Consider the following 24,491-nt stretch of genomic DNA (forward strand, 5'->3'; position numbering starts at 1 on the left):
AAAGAGATGCAGAGGAATATCACCTGTTATGGCCCTTGGATGTCAAGAGACACATTGTGTGGTATTTAGAAGTTTCTGAACTTCTCAGGAAGACAGACTGACTGTTATACTCCATGGTGGGAGTAAGCAGGGTAAGCTGGTGTGGCGGGCTACGATAGCTCGCTGGATTAAGGAGGTAGTTACAGCCATGTATGTGGATGCTGAGTAGCTGTTACCTACTGCTCAGGCAGTGTCATGGGTGGAGGTTAGATTGTTGTCTCCCGTCGTCATTTGTTGAGCTGTGATGTGGTCCTCTTTACACACTTTTCCAGACATTATGACTTGGATGTGCAGGCCCAGGAAGACACAGCCTTCGCATGTGCAGTTTGGACTTTACTGTGGGCAGCCTCCTGCTCTGTTCGGGAGGAGCTTTGGTACATCCCACTGGTTTTGGATTCACCTGTCTGTATGCTAAGAGAGGAGAAATTACTACTTACCTGATAATTTCCTTTTCCTTAGTAGAAACAGGTGACTCCAACTTCCTACCCTTGGCTGCCGAACGGTTGTGCTATGGTCCTCCTGCTTGGCTATGTGTTCCAGAGAGTACTGGTAGGTGTCAGTCTAGTCCCTAGATTAGTGTTATTGCACTCTTTATCTGAGCTCAGTGTTTTTCCTGTTGGCTGAGTGCCGAAATGTTTATCTGTTAATAATCAAGTTTTGTTAGTTTGTCCACAGTTGGGTTTTTTTTGCAGAGAATACTGGAGGGCTGATGTCACTGCAGAGGTGATATCAGCTTTTCTCCATCTACATCTGCTGGTAGAGGTGCATAACCTCTGGTTTGACCTGTCTGTACTAAGGAAAAGGAAATTATCAGGTAAGTAGTAATTTCTCCTTTTAATTGTTCTGCATGGTATCCTTGCTGGATGAATTTTTTTTTTTTTTTTTTGTTAGGAATGATAAGAGATTTGATAGTTTCTTGAAGAGGTGAGTGGAGCTTGGGTTGAATGAGCATCCTCAGTCTCATAATCACCCCATAGGTTTTCTAATGTCCTCTCCGGTGGACTGTTTTAAAACTTTCCTATTGTGTTAATTGTGAACCGATGTGAGGTTACTAAACAAATGTCAGTATATAAAAACTGCAAATAAATAAATAAAATAAACAAAATAAAATATTTCCAAAACAGGCTTAAAGCAGCAAGTTTCTTTTTCATTAACGTGGATAAGATACCCAGAAGTTACTCTGCATTATTAAGACAATTTCTTAGAATTATCAGATCATTTTTCCAAGTTTTGAACCCTCAGCAAATTCTTAGTAGTTTTTTCAAGCTGTACCCATCCCCTAGAGCAGTGGCTCTCGACCTTTTTTCGGCCGGGACACACCTGACAGATGGTTCTCACATGCGTGACACACTGAACATGTGACTGTCATGGGCAAAATGTAAAAATACATTCTGCATCCTCAGGAACCCCTTCGACCCCCAAAACTGGGTGCAGAGCAGAACTAGGGCATTACCCGTACAGCATATCATACAAAAAAAGATATTCTGGATCTGATGTCATCTCAGTAAAAGCAAAACAAACTCTCTTTACTGGCAAGCATAATACCCCTCCTTATAAAAAGATAGTAATTTACCACTACAAATATTTAACCAGGCCCTAAACACTAATACACCTCCTATTAGGAAAACAGAGCAAGCCAAGCTGCTATAGATAGATACCCACTTAGAAATAATTGTAAAACTATACTAATAAATGTTACAAAACAGCTGAACAGAATAACATCCAAAAATTAAAAACTCATAAAAATTATTAAAATTGTCCAAATATCAATAAAATATTTTAAAACAGCAGACACATCACATAATACAATACCCAATAATTAAAATGGCAGTCAATCAAGAAAAATAAACTTAAAAAGCTGCCTTTACTTACCCTCTCCAGCAACTCTCCTATTCCTTTCCCTTGCAGGCCAATAACACTCACCAGAAGCAGCAGTAGCTGCTTGAAGCTCTGTCCTCACAGTCCTCTTCCTTAGGGCCCACAACCAGTCACAACCAGTCTCTGTCTCACACAGACCAGTAACTTCCCTAACTAGTATCTCTTCCTCACACACACACACACACACACACATACACACACACACACCTCCCTGACCAGTCTGTCTCTCCCATACACACATCAGTCACCTCCCTGACCAGTCTCTGTCTCTCACACACTGCCACTCATGCACCCATTCTACCACACACACAAGCTCTCACTCATGCACCCATTCTACCACACACACAAGCTCTCACTCATGCACCCAGGTACCCATTCTACTACACACACACACACACACGCTCTCACTCATGCACCCAGGCACCCATTCTACCACACACACACTCTCACTCATGCACCCATTCTACCACACACACATACACACGCTCTCACTCATGAACCCAGGCACCCATTCTACCACACACACACACAAGCTCTCACTCATGCACCCAGGCACCCATTCTACCACACACACACACAAGCTCTCACTCATGCACCCAGGCACCCATTCTACCACACACACACACAAGCTCTCACTCATGCACCCATTCTACCACACACACACACACACACGCTCTCACTCATGCACCCAGGCACCCATTCTACCACACACACACTCTCACTCATGCACCCATTCTACCACACACACATACACACGCTCTCACTCATGAACCCAGGCACCCATTCTACCACACACACACACAAGCTCTCACTCATGCACCCAGGCACCCATTCTACCACACACACACACAAGCTCTCACTCATGCACCCAGGCACCCATTCTACCACACACACACACACACACAAGCTCTCACTCATGCACCCAGGCACCCATTCTACCACACACACACACACACACACACAAGCTCTCACTCATGCACCCATTCTACCACCCACACAAGCTCTCACTCATGCACCCATTCTACCACACACACAAGCTCTCACTCATGCACCCATTCTACCACACACACACACACACACACACACGCTCTCACTCATGCACCCATTCTACCACACACACACACACACAAAAGCTCTCACTCATGCACCCAGGCACCCATTCTACCACACACACACACACACAAGCTCTCACTCATGCACCCAGGCACCCATTCTACCACACATATAAGCTCTCACTCAGGCACCCATTCTACCACACACACGCACAAGCTCTCACTCATGCACCCAGGCACCCATTCTACCACACATACAAGCTCTCACTCATGCACCCAGGCACCCATTCTACCACACACACACACACAAGCTCTCACTCATGCACCCAGGCACCCATTCTACCACACACACACACACAAGCTCTCACTCATGCACCCAGGCACCCATTCTACCACACACACACACACGCTCTCACTCATGCACCCAGGCACCCATTCTACCACACACACACACACAAGCTCTCACTCATGCACCCATTCTACCACACACACACAAGCTCTCACTCATGCACCCATTCTACCACACACACACACACCATCTACCACACACACACACACACACGCTCTCACTCATGCACCCATTCTACCACACACACACACACACACACACACACACACAAAAGCTCTCAGGCACCCATTCTACCACAGACACACACACACACACAAGCTCTCACTCATGCACCCAGGCACCCATTCTACCACACATATAAGCTCTCACTCAGGCACCCATTCTACCACACACACACACAAGCTCTCACTCATGCACCCAGGCACCCATTCTACCACACATACAAGCTCTCACTCATGCACCCAGGCACCCATTCTACCACACACACACACACACACAAGCTCTCACTCATGCACCCAGGCACCCATTCTACCACACACACAAGCTCTCACTCATGCACCCAGGCACCCATTCTACCACACACACAAGCTCTCACTCATGCACCCAGGCACCCATTCTACCACACACACAAGCTCTCACTCATGCACCCATTCTACCACACACACACACAAGCTCTCACTCATGCACCCATTCTACCACACACACACACACGCTCTCACTCATGCACCCATTCTACCACACACACACACACACAAGCTCTCACTCATGCACCCAGGCACCCATTCTACCACACACACACACACACACACACACACACACAAGCTCTCACTCATGCACCCAGGCACCCATTCTACCATACACACAAGCTCTCACTCATGCACCCAGGCACCCATTCTACCACACACACACACAAGCTCTCACTCATGCACCCAGGCACCCATTCTACCACACACACACACAAGCTCTCACTCATGCACCCAGGCACCCATTCTACCACACACACAAGCTCTCACTCATGCACCCAGGCACTCATTCTACCACACACACACACAAGCTCTCACTCATGCACCCAGGCACCCATTCTACCACACACACACACACAGACACACGCATGCATCCATTCTACCACACACACACACGCTCTCACTCATGCACCCATTCTACCACAGACACACACACGCTCTCACTCATGCACCCATTCTACCACACACACACACACACACACACACACGCTCTCACTCATGCACCCAGATACCCATTCTACCACACCACACACACACACACACACACACACAAGCTCACATGGAGATTCTTCTTATTGCTTGGCCCAATAAGCCTGGCCTCCTCTTCTCAGCCGCCTCTGGCCTGACCTCTGGCAGCATGCAGCGTCTCTCCAGCGACCTCCCGCAGTGCACAGCGTCTCTTCGCTATTCGGCAGCGGCGCAAAGGTCTCTCCACTCTTCAGACGCCGGCAGCGGCGCGTAGCGTCTCTCCATTCTTCAGTCCCGCCGGCGGCAGCGCACAGGTCTCTCCACTCTTCAGGCGGCGGCACGCGGCGTCTCTCCATTCTTTGGCCCCCGGCGGCAGCGCGCAGTGTCTCTCCATTCTTCGGCCCCGCCCCTAGGGAGAAGGGAAGCACAAGCAAAGGCAGTAGAACACCGGGAGCCGCGACACACCGGCCGGCGCTTGGCAACCCACTGGTGTGTTGCGACACACCGGTTGAGAACCGCTGCCCTAGAGGAACAGTGTCTCAGAAGCTTGCACACCTGAGAAGCAGGCAGTGCTTCTCACATGCTTATGCTGACTTTAAAAAAAATAGTCACACCATTGACATATTACTTTCAGATTTGCATATAATTGTTGAAAATTGACAAAAAGCATGAAAATAACTAAAGGGATCACAAATAATGCATAGACATAGGATGGCAACATCTACTGTTTGTAAATTTCACTTTTTGCATTATAGCAATGGTTCTCAACCCTGTCCTGGGGACCTCCCTAGCCAGTCGGGTTTTCAGGATATCCACAATGAATATGAATGAGAGAAAATTTGCATGCTATGGAGGCAGTGTATGCAAATTTTCTCTCATGTATATTCATTGTGGATATCCTGAAAACCCGACTGGCTGGGGGGGTCCCCAGGGCAGGGTTGAGAACCACTGCATTACAGCCTTGATAGTATCACGTTAACATCCCATTGTGTAATCTGTTTGGTTTTTTTTCTGAGGGCATGCAGGATGGTAGTCCTGTCACCTGGGTGTCATCAGCAGATGGAGCCTGATGTGGAAAACTTATGTCAAAGTTTCTAGAAATTTTGGCTAGGCACACTGAGCATGCCCAGCATGCCTATACCATGCTTCCACGCGTGGTTCCTCTTCACTCTCTTTTTTTCTGCGGAGCTGTCAGCATTGCAGTTGGATTGAGCTCTAAACCTTTGGCTTTTTGCCTCAAGGAAAATTTTTTATGGTTTTTCGCTGTCTCTCTTCAAAGTCCTTTACCTCAGTGCCAGTTTTCCATCACTGGCTGCCGCAGTCATTCCGTATTTTTCCCATTTGTTTCGCCCCATCATGGCCATGTCTGGCTTCCTCCAATGCGCACAGTGTCCAAGGACCATTGATCCTCATGAGGTTTGTATCTTCTGCCTGGGGGCATTGCTTGACGTCTGGGGTTGCTGGTTTGTGTCTGTATGACCCCGAAGGAATGTTGGCTTCGACTCAACAAGATGAATAACCTCTTCCGGTTGAAGAAGTCCAAGGCATAGGAGGACTTCTGCCGCACCAATGGACACCACACCATCAACATCGACGGGACAATCGGTTCCATCGAGGTTGCCGGTGGATGGGGGCGCTGGAGACCGACCATTGTCGATCTTCTCCGGGCTGAGGACGTTGGGTTCATCATCCTCAACCTTCGCACCCGGGAAACACCAGGCCGAGCATCGTGGAAAGACCTAAAAGCATTAGCACCTGTCACTGCGTTACCCCCGAAACTACCCCGTGATGAGGAGCACCAAACCTCTATCAATGCTCGGGGTCCGTGACAGTCTCGACTGGATCTGGTGCCAGACGCTGATCCCCCTCGTGGGTCCGAAGAAGATCTGGCCATCCCTTCTTCCTCCCAGTCAGTGTCTGCATCTGCAACATTTGAGGAGGAGTTGGAGCATCGAATCCGGCTAGCGATGGAGCGGGCACTGCAGTGCTTCGGTCCCACAGTACCAGAGCCAGTGCCGCCCGTGCTCGTACTGCTTCTGGAGAAACTCGGTGTGCTCATCAGTGCTTTACTGACCCAGCTGGTGTTGGTTCCTGTGACGGCACCAGTTCCTGGCGGGGCACCGATCCTCTCACTACTGATACAGTAGTCGTCACTGGGTCCTCCGAGGAGGAAGCTCCACCAAGGCCAGTGGAGACACTGAGGCCGGTAGTCCCCTGTCCTGTTCCATCAGTGCCTGCACTTCTGGACGTCGGTCGAGCACTTAGGGTCCCATCCCCTATGGTATACAGTAAGGATGAGGGTCCCTACGATCCCTGGGGGAATGATCATATGGAATCCTCTGAGGATTCATGTGGACTCTGGTTAGACCCTTCTCCTCCAGAGGAGTGAAGGAAGTCCCCAGCTGAGGACTTGACCTTCGCAGGGTTTGTCAGGGTGATGGCAGAGGCTATCCTATTCCAGCTTTTGACTGAAGAAGATACCTGGCACAAAATCTCCTAAGGAGATTGTGGCGGTCCTGGTACACAAGATCCTTATGGAGTTGCTGCTGAGAATTCGGAAACACCCCTTCACAGTGCCTCCCATGAATAAGAAGGCGGACTGGGTTTCCCTCGTCCAAAAGGCTGCCGGGTTCGATAAGTGTCAGCTACCCCACCAATTGGTGGTGGTTGAATCCCCCCCCTCAAGAGGGCCAAGCGCTCTCAGACCCACTCCTCAATGCCCCTTTGGAAGGACCACACAGCACTGGACGCTCTTGGGAGGAAGGTATTCCAAGGTGCCATGCTTATCTCCTGCATCGCTGCATACCAGGTCTACACTAGCCAATACTCGTGGGACATCTGGAAGTAGGTGCAGGAGGTGGCTGAGCAGATGCCTCAACAGCAGCAAGACACACCATGTCACTGATGCACAAGGGTTTGGAGTGTGGAAAGCACGTGGTCTCTGCGAGCTACGATATTTTCGAAACGGCATTGAGGGTCTCTGCAGCGGGAAGTGGCATCCATAGTCTAACAATGCTGTGGGCCTTGGATCTTAGACTAGAGGTACAGAAACGACTCATTGATGTGCCGTGCACTGGAGAGAATCTCATCAGAGAGAGAGAGTGAATTATGCTGTGGCACAACTCCAGGATCATCATGAAACCCTCCAACAACTCTCCACCAGCACTCCGGACCCATCCTGCTCATCCAAAGAACCCCCCGCCTCTTCAATCCTGTATGCACCATCAGACCTCCTGAGGCCGTTCCAGGCAGCATAGAGCTCCCAAGCACCAATCAGCTCCTCAGTCAACTCCGGGAATGGGATTTTGACAGGGCCGTAGGGAGTGTAAGCCAGTTGCCCACACCCAGGATGATGGATCCTCTGGTCGGGGGCAGGTTGCGGCTCTTTGTGAACCGGTGGCCCAATATAACCTTGGACCAGTGGGTTTTGGCCATCATCTGCCGGGGTACCAATTAAACCTATTGGGTGTCCTGCTAAATTGCCCTCCGTGCCCATTTTGGAGGCTGGTAGTGCATCAAGAGGTACTACAAATGAAGCACTCCTCCCTCTTATCAGCCAGAGTGGTTGAGCTCATACCAGCAGGGCAAAGAGGGCAGGGATTCTACTCAGGTACTTCCTGATTCCAAAGAAAAAAGGACTCATCCCATCCTAGACCTGAGAACCTAGAACAAGTTTCTAAAAAAAAAAAAGTTCAAGATGATTTCCTTGGGCATCTTGATCCCCTTTTGCACAAAGGGGACTGGCTAAAGGATGTATACACCTATATCGAGATCTTCCCTGGTCACATAAAGTATCTCTGATTTCTGGTGGGGAAACAGCACTATCAGTACTGAGTGTATTGCTTTTCGAGCTCACGTCCACCCCACGAGCACCTCTGCAGTCTGGGAGTGTATGTATTCGTGTATCTGGATGATTGGCTGGTCAAGAGCACATCTCAAGTGGAGGCCATCTGGTCCATGCACTTGACCATTTGGGTGTTGGAGTCACTAGGTTCATTCTCAACTGCCCAAAGTCCCATCTCAGTTTGTCACCTCAATTGGACGTCATCGGAGCCCTGCTAAACACGGCTCAAGCCAGTGCCTTTCTGCTGCACCAGAAGGCCATCACTCTAGCGACCATTGCGACAGGTGCAACAGAGCCAGCAGGTATCAGCTTGGTGCATGTTGAGGCTGTTGGGTCACATGGCTGCAACTGTCCATGTCACTTCCTTGGCATACTTACATATGGATAGAGCCCAATAGACCCTGAGATCACAGTGGCACCAGGTCACTTATAGCCTCGAGGTTGCATCCAAGTCACCTCGTCTCTCCAGGTCTTTATTCTGGTGGCGGGAATTTCCTTTCAGAGTCTCCCTACTCAAATAGTGATAAGCATGGATGCATCTACCCTGCATCTAGGGCAAGGGTCTTCTGTATGCGTATCCTTAGATTCCCTTAGTGGCGAAGACTCTCAAAGCTTCGCGAGGACAGAGGGACTGTAATACTCATAGCACCTCATTGGCCGAGACAGATCTGGTTTCCACTCCTGCGGGAGTTGTCCATCCAGAAAGCGATCAGTCTGGGACTTCCCTAGATCTCATCACACAAGATCAGGGCAGGCTGCGTCATCCCAGCCTTCAGCCCTGTTGCTCACAGCCTGGATGTTGAGAGGTTAATCCTGCAGCCGCTTGATCTTTCGGAAGCTGTATCTCAGGTCCTGGTGGCTTCCAGAAAGTCTTCCATTAGAAAGTCCTTTGAACTGAATTGGAGGAGGTTATCTGTGTGGTGTGAGCAGAAGGCCCTAAATCCATTCTTCTGCCCTAGACAAAAACTGCTTGACTACCTTCTACACCTTTTGGAGGCTGGCTTAAAAACCAATTCCGATGGAGTTCATCTTAGTGCGGTTGGCGCCTACCACCACGGCGTAGATAGTACGCCTATTTCAGTACAGCCTATAGTTGTATGTTTCATGCGGGGCCTGTTTCAATTGCAGCCTCCTCTAAGGTCTCCCGCTGTGTCTTGGGACCTCAACGTGGTGTTAGCTGAGCTGATGAAAGCTCATTTTGAGCCACTACGCACCTGTGACCTGAAGTACCTGGACCTGGAGGATCATATTTTTGGTGGTGGTCACTTCAGCGTGCAGGATCAGTGAGCTCCAGGCCTGAGAGACTTTTATCCATCTTATGCTAAGTTCTATTATGACAGGTTGGTCTTGCATAACACATCCTAAGTTCCTGCCTGAGGTGGTGACTGATTCTATCTTACCAGTCAATCGTCCTGCCAATTTTCTTTCCCAGGCCCCGTTCACACCAAGGCGAATGAGCACTGCACAGTTTGAACTGCAAGCAAGCCTTAGCCTTCTACCTGTTGCAGATAGAAGTCCATAGACAGTCCACCCAACTTTTTATTTCTTTTGATGGGAATAAGTTGGGCGTTTCCATTACCAAACAAACAGTATCCAGTTGGCTAGCAGATTGCATCTCCTCCTTTTATGCCCAGGCGGGATTGCATCTTGGGGTCATGTCAAGGCTCATTCTGTTAGAGCCATGGCAGCGTCGGTGGTCCACTTGTGAGCAGTTCCCGAGGAGGAGATCTGCAAGGCTGAGACATGCAGTTTTCTCCATACATTCACATCTCATTACTGTCTGGATAGGCATGGCTGCCGCGACAGTAGGTTTGGCCTGTCTGTCCTCCAGAACCTGTTTGAGGTGTAGAACTCAACTCTCTCAACATAGGGTCCATTGTTGGTATTCAGGTAATCTCCCCCTCTGTTACCAACAGCACCAGTGGTGTTGCCCGTTGGTACCCGATTAGGTGTCTGATGGTCCCCTTTTGTGTTGGGAAGCAGCCTGTAGCTAGGGATTCACCCATATGCAAGGTCTACCTTCCTGCTTTTCCTCAGAGAAAGCAGAGTTGCTTACCTGTAACTTTGGGTTAGGGTTAGTTTCTAGAAACTTTGACACAATTTTTCCACATCGGGCTGCATCTGATGATGTCACCCTTGTGTGAGGAGGACTAACATCTTGTTGTCTTTGGAGAACACCTGTTACAGGTAAACAACTCTGCTTTTTCTGTCATTAAGTAGGCATGACATGTAGTTGATGTCATCCAGTGGCACAGGACACTTCTAGCTAGTAGAGCTTTTAGCTCTGAGGGATTGTGGGCGTTTGTATTCAATCAATGCCGTTTCAAAAATCGTAGCTCGCAGAGGCCTCGTGTTTTCCACACTCCGAACCCTTGTACATCAGTGACATGGTGTGTATTCAAGCTGTCCAGATAATTTTTTCTATATCTTTAACATTTTTCATTATTTTCTTCAGTTTCATGTTTCTTTAGTTGCCTTGCTGCCCCTGCAGTGCCCACAGCAGCACTTTTTAGTGCTACCAAAAACAAATGGAAAAAAACAAAAATCTCCCTTAGTTTCTACCTACTCAAAATGTGTATCAGCAGAAAGATAATGTCCCTCACTAACTGACATAAATTGTTACTGCTGCTTCAGTCCGGATCACAACCAGGCAAACTGTTATGCCTGCGGACAGATATTCCAGGGCACATAGAATGGAGCAACAGCTTAAGTCTCTCAGAAGCTGCAGTCATCCTCCCGCAGTCCAGCTTTGTCTGCCTTGCCAGGACAAGCGTTGGGCAATAGTACCTCAAACTCCCTGGTCTTTGTACCAGGCCGAAGCCTCAAGTGTCAAACTACTGACCACCCTGTGTGGAAGAGTAAATGGCATCGCTCTATGGAGCCGGCAGATCAGCGATGAAGAAATCACATCCAAGTGTGATGCATCGACACCATCAACGAATGGAGCACCATCATCGACGCTGCTACCACAAGGTGCTACTGTCTCGAGGATGCACAGCCTAACTGATCCAGAGTTCTGTCAATGCAACCAACACCAATGTATGCAATGCCAATGTGCTACTGCTTAGCACCAGCTTAATTGACCAGACAGAGTGGCTCAATACATTTAAAGCATACTTCTTCTAAAGCTAAGCTGCCAGTCCCATTGATCCATAAATCTAAGGCACAGCATCAGTCAACCCATCGAGTCTTGGGCATTGTCAACAGGCAGAATTGCCAACACAGCTGTATTCTGGTAGGCCAGCATCAGGGGCAGAGTGGGATTTGTTAGCTTTGCCCCCTCCCATTATCAGAGTGTTTTCATCCTCCAAATTTCTAACACAAGGCTTCTGCTTAAAGATACCAAACCCCATTTTTGTTCTCCGGTACTGCTTACTCCAGTAGACCTCTTATTCAAGAACAGGAACCATTCTTGTCTCAGAAGTATATGTACTACTACCCATGCCAGGTCAGAGGATACAGCTGTATCCTTGACCAGATTACGGAGTTGGTGAGATATTTCTTTATCTCTTTGACCAAGGAGCCAGAAGGACCCTTCCATCTCCTTTCTAACATTGCTCAGCAATCCCTCAGGGTAGAGTCCCTGTTTCTCTGATCAGCCTAAATACATCATCAGAGTCCTTGTTAAGATTTTCTTCATTATTGCCCTCAATTGCAGTAAAGTCAGAGGTTGTAGACTAGGGATTATCCTATCAGAGACATCTGGAAGAGTCCCCCACTTCTTTCTTCATCATTGGGATCCTGGATCAGTGTTCTATGCTGTTGGGTTCCAAAAAGGTTCAACAGGTATACCTTATGACCGCTTCTGGAATATAATTCTCCTCCACAAGAACCTACTTTATTCAAAAGTAGTTAAAAAAAAAAAAATAGGAAAAATGTTCTTGAATAAATGTTCACAAGGATAAGAAACCTCAGATGAAAGTCTTCGGTATTCTACAAATTCTGGAGACACCATCAGAACCAGCAGCTTTCCTAGTTCATAATATTGTAAATCAATTACAGATGAGAATGTGGAAGAATCCAATATCTTGTGTGACTACAGCAAGAAAATTAGGCTTAATTGTAAAGTGTATAATTCAACTGGTTTTGGTATAGTTCAATTACCTTATTAGTCCATTGTAGAATCCACCTGAAGAAGACAAAATAAAGATTTATTCAAATTTCCCTCTGGGGAAAGATCAGGCCCTTAGATAATTTTGGAAAAAGAATATTCCAGAGCTCAGTTAACTGCTCATATCTCTGTTCACCAACTTTATATGGTGCAATATTTACATGACTGCATACAACAACTAAAACCTTCCCTTCACACAACTGAAGATGGAAATTATTATCCTCAACCACTTCTGGACGACATCCGCTCTGTATATGAGTCATTTGATAACCATATCTCATACCTCACTTGCTTCAGTCGGTACTCAACATATGGCGTGGTTCAGAGCCAGCAGTATTCACAATGACATTCATGAAAAATTAGCAGATGTGCCTTGACTGGGGGAGAGCCTCTTTGGAGAGAAGCTTGGAGAAACTGTAGTCCAAATAAAATAATGTGGTGGTCCAATCTCTCTTGACAGGGCCCGAGCAGCCTTGTAATTCGAGATATTCTTACTCGTACAAGAGATCATACTTCCAACTTTCGATATCAATACAAATCTATCTCACTTAATGCAAAGAGTGATTGAAACAATCCCTGCACTTCAGTTTGGCAAGGGATTTTACTTCTGGTATTTTCTCATCGCCAAAAACTTGGGGGAAATTGAGACCCATTCTAGATCTGAGAAAACTGAACAAGCATCTTCTCCAAGAGAAATTCAAAATAAATTCCCTCAACACAGCCTCCCTGAAGCTATCTAGAGAGCATTGTTTATAAGCATTTGGAACATGTGGAGAAGAAGCTGCTCACACACATTGATAACGGCTTGGACAGACTGATGGAACACATGAATGATTCCATGGACAGAATGATGGAGCACATGGACACCCAGTTTACTATGCTAATGAGTTTGCTGCAGAATTCGCACACCAGCAGAGTGCCCCAGAGACAGGACATTGTGGTGGAAATACTCAACAGAGGTGAGATCTAGCTCAACAGAATCATATTTCTCAGGGAAGAAATGGACAAGTAGGGTGGCTCTGTACTATGTAAAATATCACCTCCTGAGCTACCTCCTTAAACATTCTTGTCTTGGCTACAGGCAGGTTGAATCCATGTCCTAAACACAATACTCACCTACATTCAAAAGAACATAAGAAAATGCCATACTGGGTCAGACCAAGGGTCCATCAAGGCCAGCATCCTGTTTCCAACAGTGGCCAATCCAGGCCATAAGAACCTGGCAAGTACCCAAAAACTAAGTCTATTCCATGTAACTATTGCTAATGGCAGTGGCTATTCTCTAAGTGAACTTAATAGCAGGTAATGGACTTCTCCTCCAAGAACTTATCCAATCCTTTTTTAAACACAGCTATATTAACTGCACTAACCACATCTTCCGGCAACAAATTCCAGAGTCTAATTGTGCGTTGAGTAAAAAAGAACTTTCTCCGATTAGTTTTAAATGTGCCACATGCTAACTTCATGGAGTGCCCCCTAGTCTTTCTACTATCCGAAAGAGTAAATAACCGATTCACATCTACCCGTTCTAGACCTCTCATGATTTTAAACACCTCTATCATATCCCCCCTCAGTCGTCTCTTCTCCAAGCTGAAAAGTCCTAACCTCTTTAGTCTTTCCTCATAGGAGAGTTGTTCCATTCCCCTTATCATTTTGGTAGCCCTTCTCTGTACCTTCTCCATCGCAATTATATCTTTTTTGAGATGCGGCGACCAGAATTGTACACAGTATTCAAGGTGAGGTCTTACCATGGAGCGATACAGAGGCATTATGACATTTTCCATTTTATTCACCATTCCCTTTCTAATAATTCCCAACATTCTGTTTGCTTTTTTGACTGCCGCAGCACACTGTACCGACGATTTCAATGTGTTATCCACTATGACACCTAGATCTCTTTCTTGGGTTGTAGCACCTAATATGCAACCCAACATTGTGTAATTATAGCATGGGTTATTTTTCCCTATATGCATCACCTTGCACTTATCCACATTAAATTTCATCTGCCATTTGGATGCCCAATTTTCCAGTCTCAAAAGGTCTTCCTGCAATTTATCACAGTCTGCTTGTGATTTAACTACTCTGAACAATTTTGTGTCATCTGCAAATTTGATTATCTCACTCGTCGTATTTCTTTCCAGATCATTTATAAATATATTGAAAATTAAGGGTCCCAATACAGATCCCTGAGGCACTCCACTGTCCACTCCCTTCCACTGAGAAAATTGCCCATTTAATCCTACTCTCTGTTTCCTGTCTTTTAGCCAGTTTGCAATCCACGAAAGGACATCGCCACCTATCCCATGACTTTTTACTTTTCCTAGAAGCCTCTCATGAGGAACTTTGTCAAACGCCTTCTGAAAATCCAAGTATACTATATCTACCGGTTCACCTTTATCCACATGTTTATTAACTCCTTCAAAAAAGTGAAGCAGATTTGTGAGGCAAGACTTTCCCTGGGTAAAGCCATGCTGACTTTGTTCCATTAAACCATGTCTTTCTATATGTTCTGTGATTTTGATGTTTAGAACACCTTCCACTATTTTTCCTGGCACTGAAGTCAGGCTATAACCAGTCTGTAGTTTCCCAGATCGCCCCTGGAGCCCTTTTTAAATATTGGGCTTACATATGCTATCCTCCAGTCTTCAGGTACAATGGATGATTTTAATGATAAGTTACAAATTTTTACTAATAGGTCTGAAATTTCATTTTTTAGTTCCTTCAGAACTCTGGGGTGTATGCCATCCGGTCCAGGTGATTTACTATTCAGTTTGTCAGTCAGGCCTACCACATCTTCTAGGTTCACTGTGATTTGATTCAGTCCATCTGAATCATTACCCATGAAAACCTTCTCCATTACGGTTACCTCCCCAACATACTCTTCAGTAAACACCGAAGCAAAGAAATCATTTAATCTTTCCGCATTGGCCTTATCTTCTCTAAGTGCCCCTTTAACCCCTCGATCATCTAACGGTCCAACCGACTCCCTCACAGGCTTTCTGCTTCGGATATATTTTAAAAAGTTTTTACTGTGAGTTTTTGCCTCTATAGCCAACTTCTTTTCAAATTCTCTCTTAGCCTGTCTTATCAATGTCTTACATTTAACTTGCCAACGTTTATGCTTTATCCTATTTTCTTCTGTTGGATCCTTCTTCCAATTTTTGAATGAAGATCTTTTGGCTAAAATAGCTTCTTTCGCCTCCCCTTTTAACCATGCTGGTAATTGTTTTGCCTTCTTTCCACCTTTCTTAATGTGTGGAATATATATGGACTGTGCTTCTAGAATGGTATTTTTTAACAATGACCACGCCTCTTGGACATTTTTTACTTTTGTAGCTGCTCCTTTCAGTTTTTTTCTAACAATTTTTCTCATTTTATCAAAGTTTCCCTTTTGAAAGTTTAGCACAAGAGCCTTGGATTTGCACACTGTTCCTTTTCCAGTCATTAAATCAAATTTGATCATATTATGATCACTATTGCCAAGCGGCCCCACCACCGTTACCTCTCTCACCAAGTCCTGTGCTCCACTGAGAATTAGATCTAAAATTGCTCCCTCTCTTGTCGGTTCCTGAACCAATTGCTCCATAAAGCTATCATTTATTCCATCCAGGAACGTTATCTCTCTAGCGTGACCCGATGATACATTTACCCAGTCTATATTGGGGTAATTGAAGTCTCCCATTATTACTGCACTACCAATTTGGTTAGCTTCCCTAATTTCTCTTAGCATTTCACTGTCTATCTCACCATCTTGACCAGGTAGACGGTAGTATACCCCTATCACTATAGTCTTCCCCGACACACAAGGGATTTCTACCCATAAAGATTCAAGGAAGAATGGATGTGCACTTCTGACTTGAAGGATGCATGTGCTCTCATTCCCGTATATCCCTCCCACTGGCATTACCTTCACTTCCAGGTGGATTCCTCCCATTACCAATACGGGGTACTTACATTTGGCCTCTGAGCTGCTCAGATAGTCTTCACCAAATGTGTTGTGAACATCAGGAAGTCCAAGTGTTCTTTTATCTGGACGATTGATTATTCACAGCCTGATCCTGGGAAGTGGTGTTAATCTCACTATAAAAGGCAGTTCAGTTCCTTCAAAATTTAGAGTTCCTGGTGAATTTTGAGAAATTGAACCTAGTACCAACCCACTAACTAAAGTTTATCAGAGCATGGATAGATTCGCTACAAAAGAGAGCTTTTTTCTACCTGTAGAGTGAGTGAGCACTTTTGAGATAGCTCATTCACAAATTACTGTCCTCATGACGCTTAATGGACAGAGCGCTTCTGATTGTTTTAGGTCATATGGCAGCGGCCATTCATGTAGTTTCACTAACCTGCCTCCACATCTGCCACCTACAAAGAGATCTATGCTCTCAGTGGGACCAACTGACTCGGCCCTTGTAAAAGACAGCACAGTTGTCTGAAGAAATGAAACAGGAATTACACTGTTGGCTGACATCCTGCACACTTCAGTAGAGAACTCTGCTCCACACACTTCTCCATCAAAGGGATGGAGTGTGCACACAGGATCTTTTTGAACCGAAGGCACTTGTTCTCTCACTGAAAGCTACTTCCAAATCAATCTTCTGGATATTTGAGAACAATCAGATACACACTGGTAACTTTTGCGCATCTTCTCTGAGGATAAATTATTCTTATCCAGATCAACAATCAAGTCACCATGGGATAATTACAAGGGATTTCTAAGGAAGTGATGAGAATTGTAATAAATTAATTGGACAGATGGTCAGACTGAATGGGGTCATACAGTCTTTTTTTCTGCTGTTATGTTTCTGTATCAACAAACAAGGCTGCATCGGGTCATGGCACCTCTCCCAGGAGACACTGAGCATTTGGCAATAAACCTACAAGGAATCAAGCTGTCTTACAAGCCACTTATCTTCCAGGAATCTCCAACATAGTAGCGGACCATCTCAACAGAATTTTCCAGTTGTACTAGTGGTCTCTGCAGCAATCAACAGCTGATGTATGTTTGATTTATGGGGTCTCCTAACCATTGACTTATTCGCGTCCAAGCAAAACAAAAAGCTGGACAACTTTTGCTCGATTTTATTCAGCTCCTTTAAGCTAGCCCAGGATGCTTTCCTGGTCAACTGGATTACTTGTCTTATGTATGCTTTTCCACTGTTACTCTTGATATCCGGAACAGTGCAAAAAATCCTACAGAATCAAGCTAGGCAAATCCTCATAATGTCAGCGTGGCCCAGACAGATCTGATATGTAAATATTGTACCTTGCTAACTCAGGAGGAAGGCACTCTTTTGTACCCAAACCTTCTAGCTCTCAATCTTGACAGCTTGGATGTTGAATGCTCAGTGATCGTAAATTTATCTCTACCAAGAGACATAGACAACATATTAGTTTGCGTGAGGAAGTCTTCAACTAGGAAAGCATATGGCTTTAAATGGAAAAGATGGAGAAGGTACAGAGAAGGGTGACCAAAATGATAAGGGGAATGGAACAGCTCCCCTATGAGGAAAGACTAAAGAGGTTAGGATTTCTCAGCTTGGAGAAGAGACAGCTGAGGAGGGATATGATAGAGGTGTTTAAAATCATGAGAGGTCTAGAACGGGTAGATGTGAATCAGTTATTTACTCTTTCAGATAATAGAAAGACTAGGGGGCACGCCATGAAGTTAGCATGTGGCACATTTAAAACTAATCGGAGAAAGTTCTTTTTCACTCAACGCACAATTAAACTCTGGAATTTGTTGCCAGAGGATGTGGTTAGTGCAGTTAGTATAGCTGTGTTTAAAAAAGGATTGGATAAGTTCTTGGAGGAGAAGTTCATTACCTGCTATTAATTAAGTTGACTTAGAAAATAGCCACTACTATTATTAGCAAGAGTAACATGGAATAGACTTAATTTTTGGGTACTTGCCAGGTTCTTATGGCCTGGATTGGCCACTGTTGGAAACGGGATGCTGGGCTTGATGGACCCTTGGTCTGACCCAGTGTGGCATGTTCTTATATTCCACATGGTGTCAACATGCCTTGGACCCATTTTCTTGCGAGCCCAAATATTTGCTAAAGTATATCCTCAGCCTTTTTGACTCAGGCCTTGGCATATCTCTGTGCCATTGCAGGTCTTTTTCAACAAGTAAATGATATACTATCTCCACTCGCCCATTGGTATCCAGATTTATGAAAGGTTTGTGGCATGTTTGACTACCGAAACAAAAACCTCTGGTACTATGGGACCTAAATGTTGTTCTTTCTCAATTAATGAAGCTGGCTTTTTAACCATTGGAAACTGCTTCTCTCAGATTCTTGCCATGGAAAGAGGTGTTTCTCGTGGTAGTAACATCGGCCAGAAGAGTAAGCAAACTCCAAGCTTTGTTTAACTATCATCCATACATGCAGTTCTTCCTTAATAGGAACGTGTTCTACACTCTCCTGAAGTTTCTTCCAAAGGTTGTCTTGGCTTTCCATATTAATCAATCCATGGTGTTACCAAACGTTTTTCCAAGACCACATGCGCATGAAGGAAAGAAGATGCTTCATATTTTAGATTGCAGAAGAGCCTTAACTTATAAGTAAAGAGCTCAGCCACATAGCCATGCTTCACAATTCTTCATGTTGTATGGCCCTAACAGACTTGGAGTTGCATTTGCCAAGTGTACATTGTCCAGCTGGATAGAGGAATGCATTCAGCACTGCTACACATTAGCAGGCTTACAGACCATAGACTCTGTCAAAGTTAGAGCTATGGCCTCTTCTTTTGCTCATCTACAAGAAATACCTCGTGAAGATAGCTGTAAAGCTACAGCTTGGCCATCACTTCCCACTTTTATGACTCTTTACTGTCTAGATAACCTCTCAAGGACTAACTGTAAATTTGGACAGTCAGTTTTGTGTAACTTGTTCTTGCAGCAGTCTACTTTCCATGATGGAATCCAGGTTGCTTACTCAGTAAATGCTCCGCTGCAGCCCTCAGCTTAGGACTCCCCATATGTAATGGCTAGTTCAGCCTGCTTATTGACAGAAAAAGCAAGATTGCTTACTGGTGTTTTCTGTAGATAGCAGGATGAATTAGCCATTTTAAATACCCATCTGGAGAGTTGATTACCTAGCTAGAATGAGCTCTAATATTACACAAGGAGGCTCACAAAGCAATGCCTATGTAGAAACTCCTGCACATGCTCAGTACAGCTCAGAGCTCTACTAGCTAAAAGAGAAGTCCATTTGGTGCCCCCAGATGATGTCACCCACATGTCATGGCTAATTCATCCTCTGTTTATGGAAAACATTGTTTATGGTAAGCAAACTTGCATTATATATGTATATATAAAGTTGTTTAGCAGTGCTTCCTAAAAAGACATTATTTTAGCATGCATATGTACTTAACATATTCCAGAATGCCTTTGTCATGTATTTTGTTTCAGACACATACTGGGGAGACTGCTATACTCTCCTTGATGCAATGAATCCCTTGCCATCGTGAACACTTCTGGCAAATAGGAGTTCCTAATAAGACAGTTGCACTGTATTATTTTTTGTTTTTAATAAATTGTCACATAATGGTTTTAGGGCTCTTTCAACAAGGTCGCTAATGATTAATTTAGTCTGACCACAGTAGTAAATAGTCAAATTTTAAGGTTTATTTTCTGAAGGTCATTTCATAGTAGCTCGTGCCAGGCATTGATGAGCATCACTACACATTTTAGTTGAGATTAAGGCAGTTCACCAGAATCCTGTAGTAAATGCCTTATTGTATTGCTTGTGATTTACCCTAGAAATCATATACAAGGATCTGCATATCTCAGGGAAATTAATGCAAAATGTAGAGTAATAAGTTAAATTTGGTTGGGATGTGAAGTCTTTAGAAATGCCCTGCTCACAGACTTTACTGTAAAATATTCATGTCTCCAACAGGCCAGGTATAGCAGAAACTCTACACTGGTGTTGTGTCTGGAGATACTTCTAATTCTGCTCTATTTGCCGTATAGTACTTCCATAAGAGCAGTCCTTTGCTGTAATATATTATTCTTATCTCCCAGGTCTTCTCCCAGTTGGCCTGAACAGTAGATGCTTGCATTCACTGTGTTCTTATAGATGATTTATGCCCATTACTTTCACTGAGCTTGCAGTTCCAGGTGATCATTGCATTGCATGAACAAGTTCTCAGATTCACTGGATGGGACTAAGTAATTAGTTGGATAAGAAAATCATGCTTTACTAAGTCATTTTAATTTTCTTTTGTCTAGAAGGGGTAGAGCAACCTTGCAAGAAAAAAGTACCTGAAGACAACAGGGCTTCTGTAAGCATCACTAATAATGTTGATGACAAAAAGGCAGAGATCCCCAGCCTGCCTGAAAACTTGATGCAGAGGAAGCAAGAGAAAGGGGAAAACTCTCCAAAAGCATCCTCTAGTGCTAAGAAGAAAGATACAGATTTGGGGGCAGCACCATCTTCGAATGCCAATCAGCGAGATGCACATTTGGGGACAGCACCGTCCTCTGGCACCAACCAGCAAGATGCACATTTGGAGACAGAACCGTCCTCTGGCACCAACCAGCAAGATGCACATTTGGGAGTAGCACCGTCTTCTGGCACCAACCAGCAAGATGCACATTTGGAAGCAGTTCCATCTTCTGGCACCAACCAGCAAGAAGCTGATTTGGAGGCAGCCTCTTTCTTGGGGGCCAACCAGCGAGATGCATATTTGGAGGCAATACCATCCTCAGGTGCCAATCAGCGAGATGCACATTTGGAGGCAGCACCGTCCTTGGGTGCCAACCAGCGAGATACACAATTAGGGTCAGCACCTTCCTCTGGCACCAACCAGCGAGATGCACATTTAGGAGCAGCAGCATCCTCTGGCACCAACCAGCGAGATGCACATTTAGGAGCAGCAGCATCCTCTGGCACCAACCAGCGAGATGCACATTTAGGAGCAGCAGCATCCTCTGGCACCAACCAGCGAGATGCACATTTAGGAGCAGCAGCATCCTCTGGCACCAACCAGCGAGATGCACATTTAGGAGCAGCAGCATCCTCTGGCACCAACCAGCGAGATGCACATTTAGGAGCAGCAGCATCCTCTGGCACCAACCAGCGAGATGCACATTTAGGAGCTTCACTGTCCTCTGGCTCTAACCAGCGAGATGCACATTTGGTGGCAGCACCATCTTTGGGTACCAGCCAGCGAGATGCACATTTGGTGAAAGCACCATCTTTGGGTGCCAGCCAGCGAGATGCACATTTGGTGAAAGCACCATCTTTGGGTGCCAGCCATCGAGATGCACATTTGGGTGCAGCACCATCTTCGGGTGTCAAGCAGCGAGATGCACATTTAGGGTCAGCACCGTCTTCGGGTACCAATCAGCGAGATGTTCATGTGAGGACGACACTGTCTTCAGGCGCCAACCAGCGAGATGCTTATTTGGGTGCAGCGCTGCCTTCTGGCACCAATCAGCGAGATGCTCATTTGGGGACAGCACAGCCTTTGGGTGCTAATCAGCGAAGTACACGTTTGGGAACAGCACAGGTAACAGAGCCAAAGGTAGGCAATTCTGAAACCATCACTAGACAGACTCCAGCATATTGTTCAGCTGTTACAGAGGGAAAGGTAAATTACCGGTCCAGTCAACCTGTAGAATCCAGAAGTGGTGAAAGAAAAAGCATATCAGACAGTCATGTGCAGTTGCCTTCCAGAGGCATTTCTCAGGCAGCAGAAACCTCTGTTCGAGTGCACCGCAAACTAACTGCCGATGATGCTAAAGAAAGGCAGACTTTTTTCAACAGACTCTACAAAACTGTGGCTTGGAGGCTGGTTTCAGTTGGAGGCTTTAGTCCCACAGTCAATCATGCAGAAATTTTAAAAGCAGCTATAGTCTCTCTCAAGGCAGCTCTAGATGTTGTGTTTGTCCCTCTAAAGGAACTGGCAGATTTACCACAGAATAAAAGCTCTCCTGAAAACGTTGTTTGTGAACTGAGATGCAAGTCCGTATATTTGGGTACAGGCTGTGGGAAAAGTCAAGAAAATGCCAAGGCAGTTGCTTCAAGAGAAGCCCTCAAGTTGTTTCTGAAGAAGAAGGTAGTGGTAAAGATATGCAAAAGAAAGTACAATGGAAAAGAAATTGAAGATTTGGTACTTCTTGATGAAGATTCACGACCCTCAAATTTACCTCCTGCTTTAAGAAATCCTCAAGATATTCTGTAGAGTACTCAGAAGATTTTGGGTACCATGTGTGGCTTGAAAGTAGTATCGAAATGAACTTTAATTTTGTGGCTTTATCTTGTACATAAAGGCTAATTTTCCTAGTACTTTGTATTCCTTTGTTTGCTGTTTTATGGAAATACATTGTTCTTTTTACTTGCTAGCAGTTGAAAATAACTTGCTGACATAAGATCTGTGCTTTAACCCTGCACAATAGTGTGTATTTTTTATTTGTTAAATAGTCCACTTATCTGTGGTAGTTCTGTTTTTAACATGAGGAAGTGCAACAGACTGGTGCAAATAACTACTGTCAATGGGTTTGATAGAAATGGTCTTGGTTTACCATGTTTTAAGTGAGCTTAAAGTAGCAGTACTAGCTAGTTTGTTTTAATTTAACGATGGAATTATTTAATAATAATCAGTTCATTGAGGTTTCCCTTTTCTGTTCCAGTGCTTATTTCAGTTCTGAGGAGCTAGTTTTAAAACTTTCTACTTAGCAGCTTCCACCCTTACGAATCCAAGGAAATTGGGGGGGGGGGGGCACTGCTGTGTTTAGACATCAGGAGGCCTATGTAAGCCCCACACTAACTCAACTAAAATAGCACTGTAACCCTAACTGCTTTAGAATAAATGAAGAGAAAGTGATTTTTAAAAACAGGAGACAAGGCCACAATAAAAGGTACATATCTTTTATTTAGAACATGTACAAATATAAAAAAAGATATAGTAACTTTGGGACAAAGAAAAAGAAACTTAACAATAGAGGAAACAATAGGTAGACAAATATATTTTTTTTAAGATAGCTGGTACTGCTTCTTTAAATATATACATTATAAAATAAATGAAGGACCAAAATGCTTCAAATTGAAAATATATAAAAAAGTAATTTGGGAAACAATTTGTTCTCACCTTTTGGATCAGTAAGAATATGATGGCTGCTTCCAGTCCGGATATCTTCAATGTATAAGGTGTTTTAGAAGAATATGAAGAGAGCAGGTTGTCAGATTTCATGATATTTTACAAAAAATTAAAAGGGAGGGTGGTTCCTATTAAAAAATTCACAGTGGTGAGTTCTTTCTGCTGATTTTCTTTTCTTCAAAAACGAACTGTATTTTGTATAAAATATAAGAAATAAAACCATTTACACCTTGTTTTTCAAAGAAACCAATAAATGCATTTTGATATTGGAAACTATTTTTCCTTTGGCCTATATGAATATTTGAAGCTTTTCATTCTTTGTGGAGCATATGTGGATGATCAATTGAAAGGGCTCTGTATTTTATAGGTCTCTCAAATGAGCATTTTAGCAGAAAGGTGTATCTCCTCCCTCTCCAAAAACAGACCAGTCATCTCCACAAGAAATGAATTCCTGCTCCTGATCCTGATAGCATGGTTTGTAAGGTTACCATACAGTTGTGTGCAAAAATGTGATCTCCTCTGGCCAAACTATATGTTTCAGTGAATATCTAAGAGAACAGAAGCTTACACAACCTCTACAAGGACAAAATATGGTTTGCGGAGATAGTACAGTTAAACTTGGTATCTTTCTGTCATTTTAGTGCAAAATTGCTGTTTGCAGATAGCATACTGAAAATAAAAATTGAATATAGCATGTGCAAAAGTTTGGATACCCTTTCAGTCAGTACTTTACAATACCTCCATTGGTAGAAATAGCAACTTCCAAATGTTTCTTGTAGCTAGTTAAGATTCTTGTTATTCTTACTTTTGGAATGTATTCCCACTCTTCATTGTAGAAGGGAAATGGTGATTGCTTTTTTGCTAAGATCAGCTGTTAAGGTCTGAATAGTGAGCTGAG

At 44.6% G+C, this 24,491-nt stretch overlaps 1 protein-coding gene across 1 annotated transcript in view; it reads left to right on the forward strand.

Annotated features, from left to right (window-relative positions):
- CDKN2AIP (CDKN2A interacting protein) overlaps positions 1 to 23,866 on the forward strand; it is a 66,684-nt gene extending 42,818 nt beyond the window's left edge. The window contains exon 3 of the mRNA XM_029581924.1: positions 20,721 to 23,866. Within this exon, the coding sequence (XP_029437784.1) occupies positions 20,721 to 22,678 (1,958 nt within the window). The 3' untranslated portion in view covers positions 22,679 to 23,866. The remainder of the gene's footprint in view (positions 1 to 20,720) is intronic.
- Positions 23,867 to 24,491: the final 625 nt, after the last annotated feature.

Source organism: Rhinatrema bivittatum, chromosome 1 (genome assembly GCF_901001135.1).
Source record: "Rhinatrema bivittatum chromosome 1, aRhiBiv1.1, whole genome shotgun sequence".
Taxonomy (NCBI): Eukaryota; Metazoa; Chordata; class Amphibia; order Gymnophiona; family Rhinatrematidae; genus Rhinatrema; species Rhinatrema bivittatum.